This window comes from Seriola lalandi, unplaced genomic scaffold, assembly GCF_002814215.2.
Source record: "Seriola lalandi dorsalis isolate HSWRI2012SDOR001 ecotype SW California unplaced genomic scaffold, Sedor1 jcf7180002054491, whole genome shotgun sequence".
Taxonomy (NCBI): domain Eukaryota; kingdom Metazoa; phylum Chordata; class Actinopteri; order Carangiformes; family Carangidae; genus Seriola; species Seriola lalandi.
Genome location: NW_019525044.1, coordinates 113,162 through 130,369, shown reverse-complemented (window position 1 = coordinate 130,369; position 17,208 = coordinate 113,162). Strand labels below are relative to the sequence as shown.

Here is a 17,208-nt window from a genome sequence, read left to right as displayed (position 1 = left end):
GTCAACTCTTCTATAAAAGCCTCTCTGTGTCTTAAGCTTAGTCCTCTTCAGCTCAAGATAAAAGAATTCTCCTCAATACAAGCGCATTCCCGCAATCAAACAGAAACCTTACTGCAGTATTTGTATATTAAGCAGATCCCTGCACTAGCATTAATCCACACCTCTGCAAAGACAGAGCAAGTGTCCCATTTATGAAAGGGATCAATATTTAATCATAGTTGCAGCATGAGAAAGACAAACACTGCGAGACACTTTAAGACCCAAACACTCATCCAAGTCCAGTGAGCCAAGGGGAAGACAGGATTTCCCAGTTTGGGTAAAAGATTTTCTGCCTGTCAGCTACGACTGTACTTTATCACAATCATCAGATGATGGATATCTCATCAAAAGAGTATGGGATTTAGCTTTTGTGGGAAAACAATCTAATTTTTCTTTTCAAAATAAATGACCAATAATTGTAATTGGAGCATAATCCTCTTAGAGCGCGATATTGAGAAGTGCATTACTCCCAGGGCATAGCCGTGTTTGGAGTTCAATTTAAAATATTGAAAAATCCTGCTGCTTTGCCTCGGAGGGATGCAGCGAGAGAGGATGCTTGGGTTCCTAGGAAACAAGCTCTAAATAGCAACAGGAGAGTCCAACCTTCCACCTAAACAGCAACGCACTTTATCAAGCTTAATGTAACTTGGCTCTCTGTTGTTCTCTGCAACTAATGCCTCAAACCAGAGGAAGATATCATCTGAATCTTAGGTGTTATAACAGGCCTGTTGAGGAATTTCTTCTTTCTTCATTCTCAGGCAAACCAGTCGTTACCTGTAAGATTGGAGCTTTATTCGCATGCATGAATATGATGTAACAACATGGACAGATGAGGACATGCAGTGGATGTCCCGATGAGATAAAAGTAGGAGAAAAACAAAAAATCAGCGTAACCGGATAATGAAGCATCTCATCGCAGAGCCCCATAAACATCGTCCTCGGCTCCGCTGGGTCTGCTGCAAGCATGCACTGTTTAGACAGAGCCAGAGATTGATCCCCCCCACCCTCGCCTCCAACTCCTTATCCCCAAAACGTCAACCAAAGCCAAGCATGCACGCTATTGCAAACTTGGCCACACGCTTTTATCCACCATTCCCTAGTCTCTTTATTATAAATCCTTACTTTGGAGCTTCAAATGTTTTCCATTTGACAAGGTTTTGGTCTTTTGATGATTTTTGTTTGACAATATTTAGCACCATCAGTCTTTGGGAACTTAGTGATGTAATGGGGATATTTTCCCTGCCAGACTGTTTTCTGAAAGACATTATGCTGCTATTCCTGTCCTGGTAAAATAACATCAGTATGATGAACGTAGTTGTAGCAGAAATGACCGATGGGTAACCCTCCAGGCTTCCCGCTCCCAAAAGTGACTGGTTTCAGAGCCAACACTGGAATAGACCCAGCTATACAGGGAAAGGTTATAGAGCACAGACCAAGTATCTGCCTGTGAGAGAGAATAGGACTATTCTGTGTTTGTCTGTCACGTAACTGCAAAAATAGAATATGAACCATGCTTGATCAGTTTTGTTGTGCTTCAGTGATGTGGATTCACTCCTTTTAGCAAAGACAAGAGTATTCCTATTAGGAAATTAGTTTTGTACTTAATGGTGAAAGCACATGTTCGGCTGCAGTGGAGCAATCCTTGAGGCAATTTAATGTTGTTGTTTTTTTTTTTGGTTTTTTTTTTCAAGGACACATCACAAGGTGGATACTTAAGGGATTATTCCAGGTTATTATGTCTAAGGTCTTATTTTCATAGCTGTGGGCATCATTTCTATCTTATCTATATGGAGACATGGCAACTTCGGAACAACAAAGTCAGATGATCAGACGTTGATCTGAATGTACAGTTTGATAAGATGTGAGACTACTTTAGAAATTCCTTGCCAAAGATCCCCATAGAAACAAATTTACATATATTTCTAAATACCATTTATAAATTCACAGTGAAATAAAATGAAAAGAATGAAATATGATATATATAATAAGTCAAACATATTAGAACAAAGTGAGTTGGAAATTACAAATGATGGTTCAAAGTATGACTGAAAGTTTGGGGTACTAGTTACTATGTTATAGATTATATAGTTTCTCTTCCATATAAATGTAGTTTTGATTTTTATTTAAAAACCTGTTATGATTGCCTGACCAACATGATCATTTCCAATCTCAGCATTTATGTGAGTACAGTACAGTACAGGCTGCAGCAATGTTGCAATATTTTTTTTCAATTTAATATTTCTTGATTAATCTATTAATTAATTTGTCATAAAATTGTGAAAAATTCTCTTTTCCCAGATCCCAGTGTCACATTTTCAAATTGCTTGTTTTATCCCTCCAACAGCCCAAAACTCAAAGATACCCCAAACAATAGAATACCTGAAAGATATTCAGTTTGGTATCATAGAGGACTAAGAAAACCAGCAAATATTCACATTTTATAAAGTTGCATCCTATGAATCTTTGGCACTTATGCATAAAAATGACTTAACTATTAATCAAATAACAAAATAGTTCACTTTCTATTAAATAAAACAGTAATTTGTTATTATTAGCAATAGGGGTGATGGCCAAGGCTACAAAAATAAGCTTGAATTATCCTTTAATGATACGTCTTCCTTGTCACTACATATGGTGCAGTCGTATTACAGTAACAAAGGACTCTTAATGTATATGCTGCCTTATCTCCTCACACAGCTGCAGCCTGTTTTTGCTGATTTTCCTGGAACCTGGTCTACGGCTAGATGTCACTGAAGTAGTTTCTGTGACAACTTTTTGCCCCATGCATCCCCGTTCTTGGTGGGTTTTCTTCCAAACTTACTGTGTGTACCTGCACGTATCTGGCTGCTGTGGGAGCTGTTTAAGTCAATGGGGCCCCCCGTGTATACCGAGAGCTCAACACTCAGCACTGGAGTTAATGTAGGCAAATGAGATTCCCCTGACCTCAGCACTGGCGGGAGCGGAGAGCCCTGCCACTGCTGAGGCCCACAGCACACAAAGGCCGACGTGTTTCTATTGTGTTTTTGTCATTAGTAATTTGCCAGCTCTTGGTTTGGCCCCCTCACTGGTTTCCTGTGGTGATATCTCCAACCAGCTGCCTTATCACCCCCGTGTACCCACTGTAGAGGGGAAATTACAGAAGGGAGCACATTAATATTGATGTGTCCTGGGGCCTAATATAGTGAAGTATGAAAGAGTTGCAGGATGTTTGTTATTTTCAGTGTTATCGAAACTAACCGACGTGCCGCTACAGGATGTGATGTAAAAACATGATGTAATCGAACATGATGTAAACACGTGGCATGAGTCTTGGTGTTGGTAGGTGAGACAGAGGTTGTAGTTTGTCCTGGTTTCAGTTATCTTTAATGAAGGTATGGACCAGTTCCCTCTGTAATTGGACCTGTTTTGTTTCCTGTTGATGAGCTCTCAGTCATGCCTCTCAGTCATGCCTCTCAGTCAGGCGACATATGTGACTTTGAAATGTCCTCTGCTGGTTTGACTTGTCTATAGTTCCTCATGAGATTGCGTGTCTTCCTTTATTTCTGCATTTTACTGTGCGTGTGTTTGTGTTTGTGTGTGTGTAGTTCGGGAGGAGCAGACGGGCCTGGCAGCTTTCTGCTTTATTTATTTGAACAGGAGTCATTTAACCCTCAGGGCCTCAGATGGCCTCCGCTGTGTTTGTTGTCTAAACCTGTCACAAGGATGGAATATAAATACTAAAAAAAACTTTTTGGCCCAATTATGTTGAATAAGGTGTGTGTGTGTTAGGGTCCTTTGGAATCGCTCCTCATGTCAAACAGGTCTTAAGCATTTTTGCTCTGACTACAACAGGGTGCCTAAGTAGGCTAAGGATGAGAGCAGAAAGAATAGCTTCAAGCGCTGCTTTTTTCCAGGGAGAGCTAAAAAAAATCTGTGCATGTTACTTTAGCTATTTTTGACACATGAGACAGTGTGTATATATAACATGAAATCACTATCCACCAGAGCTGTTTAACGGAGAGCAACTTTTGTACATGGATCCTATTACAGATTGTGAACTTGTAGTTGGTAGTACTTTGTTAATTGATGGAAATGTGTTTCAAGGGTGTGAACCAAAGCTAAAACTATTAGTTGAAAATGAATTGGTCCAACAAAACATGTAATTTGAAGATACTGCTTTAGGGGCTCTGGGAAATGGTGATGGGCATTGTGATTGTTTTTTTTGTCTAATTTTGCATACTAGACAATCACTCACATAATTGCAGCCCTAGAGGATTTGTTTCCAGAAGGCTACACTTAAGTATGTGATGCTTATTCTCCATCATTGTTCTTACTGTTGAACATGTTGGAGTATTTTCTCTCCATCTCTTTACTCTACCAATCACCAATCACAATTGTTCTTTTACTTCTCTTTTTATTAGATGAGAGGATTTGCTCTCCTCCATTCATGGTCTTGAACACTGAGTGCAGCCCAGATGTGCTGGAGCAGATCAGGAGGCAAGGACTCACATTCCCCTTCAGTAAGTACCTCTGCTTCAGTCATATTATAGATAGTGAGGACTCATTACAGATTGTTTAGGCTTCATATTGTGCTGTTAAACACTAGTTGTACCAATTAATTTTGGCATCTAAATACTCTTTAGTTTTTGACCAGTTGCAGTTTGATACCACTTTTAAGAAAAGGACTTAGTGGAAGATGTTTTTTTAATTTGTTCTTCCTCACCTTTATTTCTTCCTCAGTTTGCAAAACACGAGTGGCTCATGGAACCAACTCCCACGAGGTAAGAGGCCACACGGCTCAGAGGTCACTCACACCCTCTACAGTTTGCTTTGTGTAAGCAGTAACACCCCTGTCCTGTCACAGGATTGTCATTTAACTCAAGTCCAAACAACAAAATCAGATAAAGTGCTGTACCTCATTTATCTCTGGGTGTCAGCGGAAATTAATACCCCTGTCAGGCTGGACAAACAGTCTTCATTCCTCCACACTCACAGCATTGAACCAAGTTGGGTTTTAACTAGACTTTTGTCTTTTTCACAGATGGCCATTATCTTCAGTGAAGAGGACCTGAAAGACGTGAAGCCCCCATGCGTGATCCAGAGCTTCATCAACCACAACGCAGTGCTCTACAAGGTGTTTGTGGTGGGAGACTCCTACACCGTGGTGGAGAGACCTTCACTGAAGAACTTCCCTGCTGGACCAGCAGGTGAGGAGACAGGAGACAGACAGGCAGAGAAAGAGACGGGCGGGGAAGTCCAAGGGCTGCTAACAGCCACACTGGCCAGACTGCACAAGTTGCATGGATTCTCCGAATTACCCAATAAAAGATCTCATAAAATGGCTTTATAGTCCCTGTGATTGGACCTATTCACCCTTTTAAGGGGTGCAGCAGACTGCAATTGAGTTTTGCCCTGTTGGTACATGCTGTTGAAAATAAACAAGAGGCTCGGTGCTTTTCTCCATAAACATGTCAGCCTTGCCTGCGATGAGACTTTGAATACAGGGTTGTCCCCTGATACAAATGACTCCAGTATTTGCATGTGATACAGTAGAGGCCCTCATGCAAAGCAGTTTCACCATCAGTGTAGTAGTCTGCTTTGTGTAACAGTGCAGAGAGAACAGTTGCTTTCAGCCTGGAATGCTGAGTGGTACGGCAGAAAAGCTCGGCCCTTGTCAAACACATAAAGCAACATACCACAGCTTCACATCTGCACAGCGTTCGGGTCATTGTGCTCTGCAGACTGACGCCATACATTCTGTCTTGTATCCGGAAAGTGGAGGAATGGGCCGGGTGAATGAGTGAGTACGACAGTGAAGAGAGGTAGGGGTTAGTGTTTGGAAAGAACTTAAAAATAAGAGTGTGAGAGAGGGTCTGTCCCATTCAGCCTCTCTTCTTGTGCTTTCATCAGAGATAAACTGCTGTTTTGTTCATTCAGCCAGGGGATGAAAGACTCCATCTGCCTAACACTTCATTACCACGACCCTCTACGAGCTGAGGGGCATATTTATTTGGACAGTGATGGAATTTATTTGTTCCCTCCACTCCACAGCCCTCTTCCTCCCCTCTACCGCTGCGTAATGTTAATCATTACAACGATAACAAAGAAAAAAGGGGGACAATAAATTTAGCAATCCGTCCTGTCACATTTATGACAATCCCTCGTCCAAGGCAAACAAGTTATGTCTTTTGTTCTTCTGAGGTGATCAACACGATACATTCATGGCTGAAAGGTTTAAAGGTCCAGAGACTTCACACCAGGGTGGTTTACGATTAGGTTTCTGTTTCTTTACACCAGGTGTTGAAATTAATAAATAAAGACATTAATTTGGCCTAATTGCACAAAGTAACCTGTTGAGCTTTGCTGCCACCTAGTGCCTCAGATGGAAACTACAAACAGATGACTATTGAGAAATCGTGCGTATTCAAAGTTGCTGTAAATTTCTGCCTCACCCTTATTGCTCTGTTTCCTTTTCAGACAGGAAAGCCATTTTCTTCAATAGCCACAATGTGTCCAAGCCAGAGTCGTCCTCGGACTTGACCTCGGTACGTCCAAAATGCCACTGATGTAATCCCATGTGATTGTATAATGCATTTGGTTGCGGATGTTGATATTTTTATCTTTATTTTAGAGAGAGAACGTAGAGGGAGTGTCTCAGCCACCCAGTGATGATGTCATCAGAGAGTTGTCCCGGTCCTTGCGAGAGGCGCTGGGCGTGTCCCTGTTTGGCATCGATGTCATCATCAACAACCAAACAGGCCAACATGCCGTCATTGACATCAATGCATTCCCTGGTAGGTGCAGCCTCTCTTTGTATTTGATTAAGTCATCTTGTTCATATTAAGTGGAATATAAGCGTGAGGTTTGACAGAGACTTGTTTCTACGATGACCTGCGTCTCAGGTGTCGCTCTGTCAGGTGCCGCTGTCTAAAAACTGAGAGTCGTAGTGATGTCACTTTCTTTTGTGCAGCCAGTTGTATTGAAATAAATTCCTCTCCTCCGTAATCCTGAACTGTTTTCTCCGTCAGCTCAAAACATGAACCAGGTCTCAGTCACTCTGTTAACATGGATAGCGATCTGCCAGTTACCGTCTATTCTATTAATATTAATATTAATATTTATATTAACGTGTTGCGCATTTGTGTAACTTAATTAACACGTATTCCAGTTTTAATTAAATTGCATTATTCATAAAGAATTTCAGACATATTAACCATAATTATATTATGATTACTGTTGTTTTTCAATAATTTAATTAATCTTAATTTGCTTGACAATGCATGAAGTCTCACTGCTATCTACTCTTTTACTGTCGTCATAAGTGCTCCTTACTATAATGAATTCTTCATCCAACTATTTAAGTAAAACAACATGGAAGCCTTCAAAAAGAGAGTATACAAAAGTGTAGCCAGAGAAGGTTATGGTGGCAACTTGGTCTTTTCACTCTACCTTAAGAGTGTGGCAACAGTTAAAAACGCTTCAGACACTGATGTGGAGGAACAGTACGTCTTACAAACTTGAGGTTTGAGGTTGGTAACTGGATGTAAACTCTGATATTGTTAACGTACTGTTTGGTGGACAGGAGACATCCTCAGTCATTTATCAGGCTGTGTTTGATATCATGTAAACAGGATATGAATGGAGCACTTCTATAAGGAACCCCATGGAAACAGTCTTTATTGTTATACTGTTCAGTCAGTAGTTCTCAGTTTGTCTAAATGTATGTGTTTCCAGGTTATGAGGGTGTCCCAGAGTTTTTCAATGACCTCCTGAACCACATCAGCAGCGTGCTTCAGAGCCACAACCCCGACTTCACCCCCCCCAGCGAGCAGCCCAAAGGCCTGCCAGTGAGCACCACGGTACCTAACGCCGTCCCGCCGGCCCCCGGCTGCTGCAGCATGCTGGGTAAAGATGCCAGTGGCAGCCCCTGGATCGTAGAGGGCGACGGAGGCCTGAAGGGCTCGCGTCAGAGACTGGGCTGCAACTCGGCCATGTCCCCCAACTTCCAGCAGCACTGTGTCTCCACGATAGCTACCAAGGCTTCCTCCCAGTGACTGATCCCCTGCCCCCCACTCCGTTTGACCCCTGAACAAAAAACGGATGACAATGGTGACAATAATAATGAATAATAATCATAATAATTATGATGTTAATGATGATAATATATCTAATCAAAAAACAAACCTTTTCCTATATAGTTATTGAAAATGATGGTGATTGGGTGTAAGCTTTTTTCTCTCTGCCTTTTTGTATTTTTCGTTTTGTCTAATGAGACTTAACAGTACTGTAATGTGAACTTTTGGGAACTTTTTGCCTAATAGCTGATTTTATTTTTCTCTCTCGTGTGACTTCTCTGTAATGAAAGGGTCCAGATGAGGTAGCTAATACGAATGGCCAAATCAGGGGCTGGAGAAAGTTGTGCCACTAAATGTGCAATGTATGATCCCTTCTATGTCACACGCACTCACATACACACACAGGTACGCTTACATTGCGACGGACCGTGCCAGTGATGTGTGTTTGTGTTCTGGTCAACACCACTGACTCCTCTGCACAGAGTGAGGGGGAGAAGGGGTGACTAGCGTTTGAACACTACTCTACAGATCCTGGGCTGCTATGTGACTGTGGCCAACCAACTGAGTCTGAACATGCATGACAAGATAGTTTTGGGATTTGTTAGAATGAACAAACAGGTAAGCCGTTTACATTTCAGAGTGCCATCACATTTACTTTCAGTGTAGGAAGGACACCCTCAGAAAACATTATTTTGAAAAGGCTAAAAAGATGAAAAGTGAATCTCCATTACTACGTGACCAAGTTTTTTTCTATGATTGTTGTTGCATCAATGTTTATAGGTCTTTTGAGTGTTTCACTGTAAGTCAGATCCCGGATGTTGGGTGTTTAACAAGCAAACAAACAAACAAACCACGTCCTTGTTTTGAGTCCCAGTTTGAGTCGCTCCACTTCAGGAAGACAAGGATCACATTCCTTTTTGTGTTTTGTGGATGTTTTCAGAGAATTCCATGATTTCTTCCGAATTCCAGTGGGATCTTGGAGAGATTTCTCACATCACTTCATGGTTTTGCCGTCTCCTTAACCTGACTCTCCACATGTCTTCAGCGCTTTTATCTGTAATGTGAAGCCAACTACTCACCTGAGGCCTACTTGACCTATCAACAGACTTGGGGCTGCTGTCACTTTTCATTGAATTGTTGATTAGAAAATCAATTATTCCGCTAAAATTAATGTAAAGATGTGTGTGTGAATACCTGCCTAATCTGGGTGTTATTATACTGCTACCATTTTCAAGATGAATGAATTTCAGCTTTATTGTCTTGATCTAATTACACTCTTTAACTGCACCTCTAACAAAATGCAGTTTAATGAATCCCTCAGTCCACATTTTCTTCAAGCTTCATACTCCGACCCGCCTTCTGTTCCAGCTGCTGTATTTGTGTCACGTGTTAAAATCATTTGGAGGGGGAGTAGTGGGAGGAGGTCCAGCTCTTGTTCCCAGTGTTCACTGTGAGATTTTTTTTACCTTGATTTTGTTAATATCTTTGTCCTTACATCTACTAAGAGCAACTTTATTTTATTGAGATTTTATGGGGGGAAAATGTTTTATATAAATGAAATGAAAGCACGTGATGTTATTGAACAAAACAGTGTGGACATTTACTAGAAGAATAGTAAAATGCAGGATGCAGTTGTCAAAGGGACAGAAGAGCTCGTGGTTGATGCTGTTGTCTCCCTCTAGCATCTAGTGGGAACGAGCACCGACCTGCAGCGAATACAGATTATTGCATTCCCCTGACCTTCTCTTGTCCCAGAGAGCTCCTCCTAGCTCTTTTATTTCTTCCCATCAGTAACCGAGAGAAGTGACTGTCCTCTCACTTGTGATCTTAAATAATAAGTGTCACTGCAGCCATCTCACCAGCATCTCTCTGGGACAAAAGAATACCAGTGACATTCTGGAAATTGGTTTTCACTAGACACGTCATATTGTGAGATACGGTTAGTTTCCCGATATTGTTTCCCACGATTTGAGTGTATACTGAAGCAACAGTAAATTCAAAATGTTAAGGTAAAGCAGCAGGTTCGGGGGAAACTTTCACATGCTTTGCCCCTGATCTAGGTGTTTCCTCACCAAGAAATGGGGGCAAAGTTGAAGGTGCGTTCCTGTTTAGGTTGGAAAGGCTGATATCTGTGTACATCACTATACTGTGTCCTATCTCGTGTTCCTAATTGTGCTTCTAAATGAGAAATAAATGGTTAATCGTATCTTTGATCATTTCCGCAACCCAGACAGTGTCATCCTACTCCCAGCTTCCACCTGAATGTTTACTTCCTGGGTGTCTTGTACAGTACGTGTATATATGCCTCGGCTTACATCCGTACAGTATGTTGTTTTGTATCAGTTCTGTAATTGAGAGGAATCCACAATTTTGTGACCTTTTTTAATTAAATGGCCAAACCAACAGGGCGAAATAAACATAAGAAACCTCATCTGGCTCTATTTTATTCAGTTCTGCGTTCTTCATCGATAATCTAAGTAAAGGCTATTTTGTCCACTGAATTCTTTGAACATAGTGAGATGTAACATCCTGTCATACGTAACCAAGTTACTCCACATTTCAATGACATTCTCCACATGTAGCTGGGTCTTTATAAATTCTATATTACCAAAATCATAAGGTAGCTCTGAATACTTTAATTTCTTTCAATAAAAAAATCCTTCATAAAGTGCAAAGAGAAGACTGCAAAACAAAGAGCTGCAATTCTCCACCCAGCCTCCAGATGTTTATTGCTTAAGCATTTATGAATCAAACATTTCATAGAATTGGAGACAGTAAAAAAGACAGACTTTTATAAACTCCCAAATAGGCCAATTGACACTATACAAAATGGTTTTGTATTAAAATAAAAATATATATTTTCATAATCTTAGTCTTCTGTACATGTAAAAAAACAAAACAAAACAAAGATAACAACACAAATATATATTTACAAGAACACCAGACAAAAGACAGTTTAAAGGTTTCTAATGCTACTTTCAGTTCCCTGCGAGGCCTATGTGCTTCTGGGATGTTTATTTTTTTTAACATGTTACTGAGGTTGTAGATGATGTGCTGTCGGGTTTGCCAACAGCCCAAGGATGGTGGAGAGACAGTGAAGCTTCTCCTTGACGTGCTCTGGCAACTTTTCGTTCTCCTTATACCTGTGTAGAAGGCAGACATTTCTGAGTTTCAGGTGGAGCAGTCACACCTACAGCTCTGCGAACATTTATTTACATTTAGTTTAACAAAGGCTTGTTCAAAAGACATTCATTATGACATAATAGGCTGTGCCCCAGCTGCTGCTGTCTTGATAATAAAGCTGATAAACACACAAGCCCATAAAGTGACAGAACACATTTCCAACACGTTTCGTACCTGGTGATCTTCCCCTCTGGAGACGTGTAGGTAATACATGAAACTCCAGCCTGAACCACCAGCTGAGACCCGTCGTTGAACTGCACCCACACCTCTCCACTCGTCAGCTACATAAACAAATCAGATCCACTCTTTAAAATCACAAAGACGATTCCTTTGCTGATTACAGAATATATGGTTAATTTATTTACCAATTACCTGGGAGGCCCATCCAACGTTGGGCACAAATATTGACTTGACCACTTTTCCAGTGCTTTGTACCAGGTCCTGTCGCACCGGGGAGCTTTTCTTACTCAGGCTTGCTGTGGTGAAATCAGACCCGTCGTAGGAGATCATCTGGAAATACAATTTTAAAAACAGTCAAAGACAAAAATCAGTCTACCTGTTAAAGCCTCTAAGCCATCTGTTCATCCACCCTGCAGTGGAAGGTTGTGAGACACTCACTGAAGGAGCGATCTGTGGAGGTTGAGGTGGTGAAACTGCATCAGGAGGCACCGGGTGGGAGGGCAGGGACGATGTGCACGGGGGGTCTGGGTTGGCAGGTCTCCTGGGAGGAATAATGTATAGAAAACAAACGTTAGCCTCACAAGATCAGAAAAACATGGAGCATGCGATTGACAGAAGTTTCCTCTCACCTGCCAATAGTGATCGGGAAGAAGGGGAGGTTCTTGGTGCTGCGCTGCTCTTCTGCTGTGATGGCGGCCTCTAGTGACAGACACATGTTGTGGCCCTCATCAGACAGCTCCACATACAGCCTGCTCTCTGGGCTCAGGCCGCTCAGCCCCACCTCCCCCTTCACCGTGTATGACTTCCCGCTCTTCTCCACCACTCGCACCAGCTCTGACGTCTTGTGGGTCTTTGCTCCTACAAGCAATGTGTTTATGAAGCATTATACATTAACACAGTGCTTCTTCCCCCTCAGTAGGATCACATGTTTCAACATACATATTAACTCACCGTCATAAAAGCAAACCTCCAGGTCTGCATTGGGAGCGTTCTCCATTAGCATGACCTTAGCATTCTTGGTGTAAAGGGTCACTTTAGGCGTCTTGGATTTCACAAGCTGCACAAACTTGGAGGCGTATTGGTATTTCTTCCAGTATTTTTCTGTGAAAGAAAAAAAGATATCCATTAAGATCATTTCTAATTTTACACCAGCTTATTTTATTGAGTATGAAGCATCCATAAGAATACCTGGAAGGTCCCCATAGCTACAGATGAGAATATCTTCTGGAGGAGCGGGAGGGCAGTCCAGCACCGGAAAACCCTTTCCATTATTCGGCTGGTATATTGTCACCTACAGGAAATGATCATGATAATAATAATAATAATAAGCTATCATTTACAAGAGTAATAATTATCAAAATACAGATTGCATTATGCCAAAAAGCTTGTGCAGTATCAAGTTATACTACCCCCTGCAGGTAAGAGTCATTGAATAATATTCAGAGAGCTACACATTGAGCTCACCATTGAACCATCACAGGAAATCCGAAGGACCTCTTTGACTCTCTCTTGACCACCCTGGCATTTCAACAACTCCATACACACGTCACCTGTGTCCAGGATGCTCACCTGCATGAAAGACAAGAAAAATAAAACTGCATATCTACAAATTTCTCAGCTTCTCACAGGAGTGAACATCAACAGATGATAAAAATACATGAGCAGTATCTTACAACAGCATTTTTGGTCTTTTGTCTGATAGGCTTCAGTCTGAAAGCGCACAGAGGCGGGACTACGTCTCTCAGCGTTTTCTTCTCCTTGTCTGTACTGGGTTTGGCTGAAGGGAGCTTTAACTCTCTGCCGTGAGGAGGCTGGAACTCTGCTCCAGGTACATTCTCCCTGTATGAGTCAGGGTTGGAGGAAAGCTGGTGGTGCAGGTGTTGCTGGTTGTGATTCACACTTCGCCCCATGGGCTTGTCTGTCCAGGAATTGTGAACCCCTAGAGGTGCTCTGTTGCTGTGGAAGCTGCTGCTGCTGCTGTGTGTGCTGCTGTCTGCAGGCCTCTGTCCAGAACCTGAGAAAGAAACAAAAACATTTGTAAAGACTTGGTTTAGCTGATGGTTTTAATTATGTTTAGAGAGTTTCAAGATTCATTTATAATTTTGAAACCCTGTTGGGTTCAAAGGGGTGGCTGGACAAGTCCCTATATTGGTAAAAACCAAGGAAGATTTAATTCACATGCACTGATAATCAAAAAGCAAAAAAGATTTAATTTACCATCATTATGGAGCCAGTTCGTGACTGCCTCTAGGTCGTGAAATTGCAGGTTTGGTGTATGTGCCGTCTGTGTGGATAATGAATACCCAGAACTGAAAAACAGTTACGGGAAATCTGTTAGTGTCAGGTTAAGTGTGAAAAATGAGTAGAAATGAATATAAAAGCTCCTTACTTTGCTAACTGCTTGACTGGAGGAGATGGGAGCCTTCCATTCTCTGGAAATTGGTGTTGAGTGAAGGGCATGGAGAAGACTGGTCTCCCTACACTAGTCAAAGTCTCCTCTGAGTGGCATCTCTCCAGCTCGTGACTTGACCCCTGGCCTGATGCACAAGAGCTGGAGCGATCTGACGAGTGAGCCCTCCTCAGGTATCGAGAATTAGGCTGTCCGCTCTCTCCACCATGAACCACCCTGCTCCTGCCCTCTCTGTAAAATCTGTCTTGCAGGTGCTGATTTTGCCACTGGTCTCCATCCTCAAAACAGGCGCTGTTGGGTTGGCGTGGAAGACATGGAACGGGCATCATGCGATTAGGCAGGGCAGAGCCAATCATGTGCCTGGTTCTCCTCTGGAGGCGGGTGCTGCTGCTGGCTGAGGTGGAGGAGTTGCAGGCTGTGGAGATGGTGGCGATGCCGCTGTCCATGGATCCTTCATCCCCCAGCCCCAGCTCCTTGGTCCTGACCAGCAGGCTGTGGGTCATGAACGGGTGGTCCAGCACCGCAGAGAGGCTGGGCCGCTGGGAAGGGTCCCTTTGCAGCAGCTGATGGATCAGGTCCTGAGCCTCTAGAGAAACATGACGAGGCATCTCATATTCCCCAAGAACCACTTTAGACAATGTGTGCTTGACTGTGTCTGTGTCAAATGGAGGGCGCCCCATCAGGAAGGCATAGAACATGCACCCCAGTGACCAGACGTCTGATTCCAGACCATGAGCGCTGCGGGTGGCCACCTCCGGGGAGATGTAGTTGGGTGTTCCACACATGGTGAAGTGCTTTTCATTCGGGAGTTTCAGCTGAGTTGCCAGGCCAAAGTCTGCTATTTTAATGTTCATGTTGCTGGTCAGCAAAAGGTTGGACAAGGTCAGATCTCGATGCAAGATGCCATGAGTATGTAAATACAGCATTCCTTTCACTATTTGATGCATGAAATGTCTTGCTGTGGAATAAAAACAAAAAATGTAAAGAGAGGCAGTTCTCAAAAATGACAAACATTTACTGCAACATAATTCATGATTAATTTTTAAGTAAAATTATTCAGACCTTCGTCCTCAGAAAAAGGCATCTTCCGCTCTTTAAGGTAACGGGTCATCTCTCCATTGTGGCACATCTCCAACACCAAGTACACATAGTTGCTGTCCTCAAAGTAGTTGTACAGCTTAAATACAGACATGATATATAAGACAGTATTTATTATCATCACATTACTAAAGTCATATCGATAACCAACCCTACAATTAAAAAGATGAAGCTGAAAAAATTAGGAGTGTGACTATAACACTGAACAAAATACAATAGATAACCATGACAACAATAACACAAAACCTTATACAGACTCAGACACTGACGACATAGACTAGAAATGTAATATTTCTTTATATTTTCATACTTTACATTTTACAGAGAAAATATATGCTTAAAATTAAATAATATTATTATTCTGAACTAAAAGAAAGCAAATACATGAGTGCCACAGTAGACTTTATGTACTGTAATAATAACCTACAGTAAAATGAAATTTGTTGTGTCCAGCAAACGTTACCTCAAGTATTGAAGGATGTTTCAATCTGCAGTGAATCTCCACCTCGTTTGTCACACGCTGGACCATACCAGCTTTGTGCATTGCTTTTTTGTCAATCTGCAGACAGGAACAAAAGAGATAATTACACACCTGCCACTCATATCATCAACACGTAATGTTGTACAGTGCTTCTGCATGGTGGTTGGTCATATGGCTAATAGTCAATCTGTCACCCACAAAGACACTTAACTGTTCAGAGCTTGTTTGTGGGGAGTTGAGGGACCACAAGATTCCCATGGGAGGCAACTAAGGTCTAATAACCCAAGAGTCCCAGTTCACACTTCAACTGTCAGTCCCTATTAGTATCTCCATTACAGGTAAAGCGTGTTATAATTACCTCTTATTACTAACAAAGACATAAATGATGGGTGAGGGATTCTTACCGTTTTGATTGCCACCTCCAGACCAGTCTTCACTGACTTTGCCCGGTAAACACACGCAAAGGAGCCTTTACCAAGGAGGGTGAGGACCTTAAAATCCTAGATAAGAAGAAAGAAAAATAAACATCGAGTTTTACAAGCGATAAATTGTATTTATAGAGAAATATAACTACGATTTCAGGTTAGAGAATAATTCTGCTTGATCCCAGGACAGACAGGATCTTTAAAAAGCATGATACCTCGATCCTGAGCTCCTGAGTATAAGACAAACATTTCTCCTCATCTCTGCTGGCTTGGATGTCAGCAGAAAGATTTTGGAAGAAATGTTGAATAAGATGATCAAGCATCGTCCCTCTAGCCTGCGACATGCTGGATGTGCAATGAAACAGACAATCTTGCCACTAACGACCTCACACAGGAGAAATCCTCCCACAACAAACGTTAACTGTCAAACAAGCCACCAACACCTGACGCTGTCATATGGCCAACCAAAACCTTTAATTATCCCGGCTGTGCTCCCGCTAAGGACCACTTGTCGCCGTATCCAAGCAGCATGTTGGGTTACCAAACTGACTCACTGAGGAGAAACAACAGTTTGCCCCGAGAGAGCCGAGGTAAGGTTACACGCCCAGGCACCGAGACTGCTGATAACACTGCCAACACTGACAGTCATAATAATGAAGATAATAGCAAATGTTTAAGTATAAAACGACCGCTTTCAAGCCATATGAAACAACAAACCAGATGAAACCTAAATTAATGTAACGCTAACGTTATTGGCTAATTAAATTTAGTACTGTACAGTATTAGCGGACAGTTAAAATTTTGATACATTTCAGTTATATGAACATTTCAGTTAAATGTATCAAACTTTAAACGTTATTATGTTCCGACAAACACCGTTTAACTCGCCGGTAATCAGCCAATTTCACCGCCAGCGTTAACGTCAAATATACATTGATCAGCCTCAGTTAGCTAACCCGTTTGAAGTTAGCTTGTGGGCGTTAGCCAAACAAAAGAACTCACCTCAATTTTGTCTCCGATCGAAACACTCATCGTGCCTGTTTTCGCCTAGCAGGCGCATGCAGGTTTGTTAAAATGTCCTTTGATCGGCAGAGTGCATCGATAGTCGGTACAGGAGTTCTCAGAGGGCAAATAAATGTTGTTTTGGTGTTCCCCTCCAAAACTTTGCCATTTCTTCCATTTTGAATATATGCGCCCGTTACTCCTCTGCCTACGTCATTCCAGCTACGTCACATGACAACAGTCAGGATTTACCACGCCCCCTTTAAGGGTCCACACTTGCAGTCGCTGGTGGTTGGACTAATATTTTTATCATTTATAAAAGTGTGCTCATACTTA

At 42.0% G+C, this 17,208-nt stretch overlaps 2 protein-coding genes across 3 annotated transcripts in view; one reads left to right on the top strand and one right to left on the bottom strand.

Annotated features, from left to right (window-relative positions):
* itpk1b (inositol-tetrakisphosphate 1-kinase b) overlaps positions 1–10,524 on the top strand; it is a 30,213-nt gene extending 19,689 nt beyond the window's left edge. The window contains exons 6-12 of one of the 2 annotated variants that reach the window (XR_015437662.1): positions 4,440–4,538; positions 4,759–4,799; positions 5,060–5,225; positions 6,496–6,563; positions 6,650–6,812; positions 7,753–8,711; positions 9,034–10,524. Coding sequence is in view for 1 of the 2 variants with exons in the window: in XM_023412881.2 (XP_023268649.1) it covers positions 4,440–4,538; positions 4,759–4,799; positions 5,060–5,225; positions 6,496–6,563; positions 6,650–6,812; positions 7,753–8,072 (857 nt within the window). In the remaining variant the exon portion in view is untranslated. Of the gene's footprint in view, positions 1–4,439; positions 4,539–4,758; positions 4,800–5,059; positions 5,226–6,495; positions 6,564–6,649; positions 6,813–7,752 lie in introns of both variants that reach the window. The other variant, XM_023412881.2, reaches the window with a different exon arrangement.
* A 267-nt stretch (positions 10,525–10,791) lies between these two features.
* Positions 10,792–17,058, bottom strand: plk4 (polo-like kinase 4 (Drosophila)). Its single transcript, XM_023412879.2, has 15 exons — positions 16,873–17,058; positions 15,850–15,945; positions 15,428–15,523; positions 14,929–15,043; positions 13,846–14,824; positions 13,674–13,765; positions 13,130–13,470; positions 12,921–13,025; positions 12,645–12,747; positions 12,408–12,557; positions 12,086–12,314; positions 11,895–11,997; positions 11,649–11,786; positions 11,451–11,557; positions 10,792–11,236 (listed from the first exon to the last, which is right to left on the bottom strand). Exons 1-15 carry the CDS (start codon positions 16,900–16,902, stop codon positions 11,125–11,127), a joined length of 2,796 nt encoding a protein of 931 aa, XP_023268647.1. The 5' UTR covers positions 16,903–17,058; the 3' UTR covers positions 10,792–11,124.
* Positions 17,059–17,208: the final 150 nt, after the last annotated feature.

What these genes read in the sequence shown, in the direction of transcription:
- plk4 (XM_023412879.2), bottom strand. Translation starts at nt 16,902, where the DNA reads ATGAGTGTTTCGATCGGAGACAAAATTGAG. An exon ending in TTTCCTGTGATGGTTCAATG is followed by an intron (nt 12,748 to 12,920) that starts GTGAGCTCAATG and finishes CATTTCCTGTAG; the next exon opens with GTGACAATATACCAGCCGAA. An exon ending in GGAGGTTTGCTTTTATGACG is followed by an intron (nt 12,315 to 12,407) that starts GTGAGTTAATAT and finishes CATTGCTTGTAG; the next exon opens with GAGCAAAGACCCACAAGACG.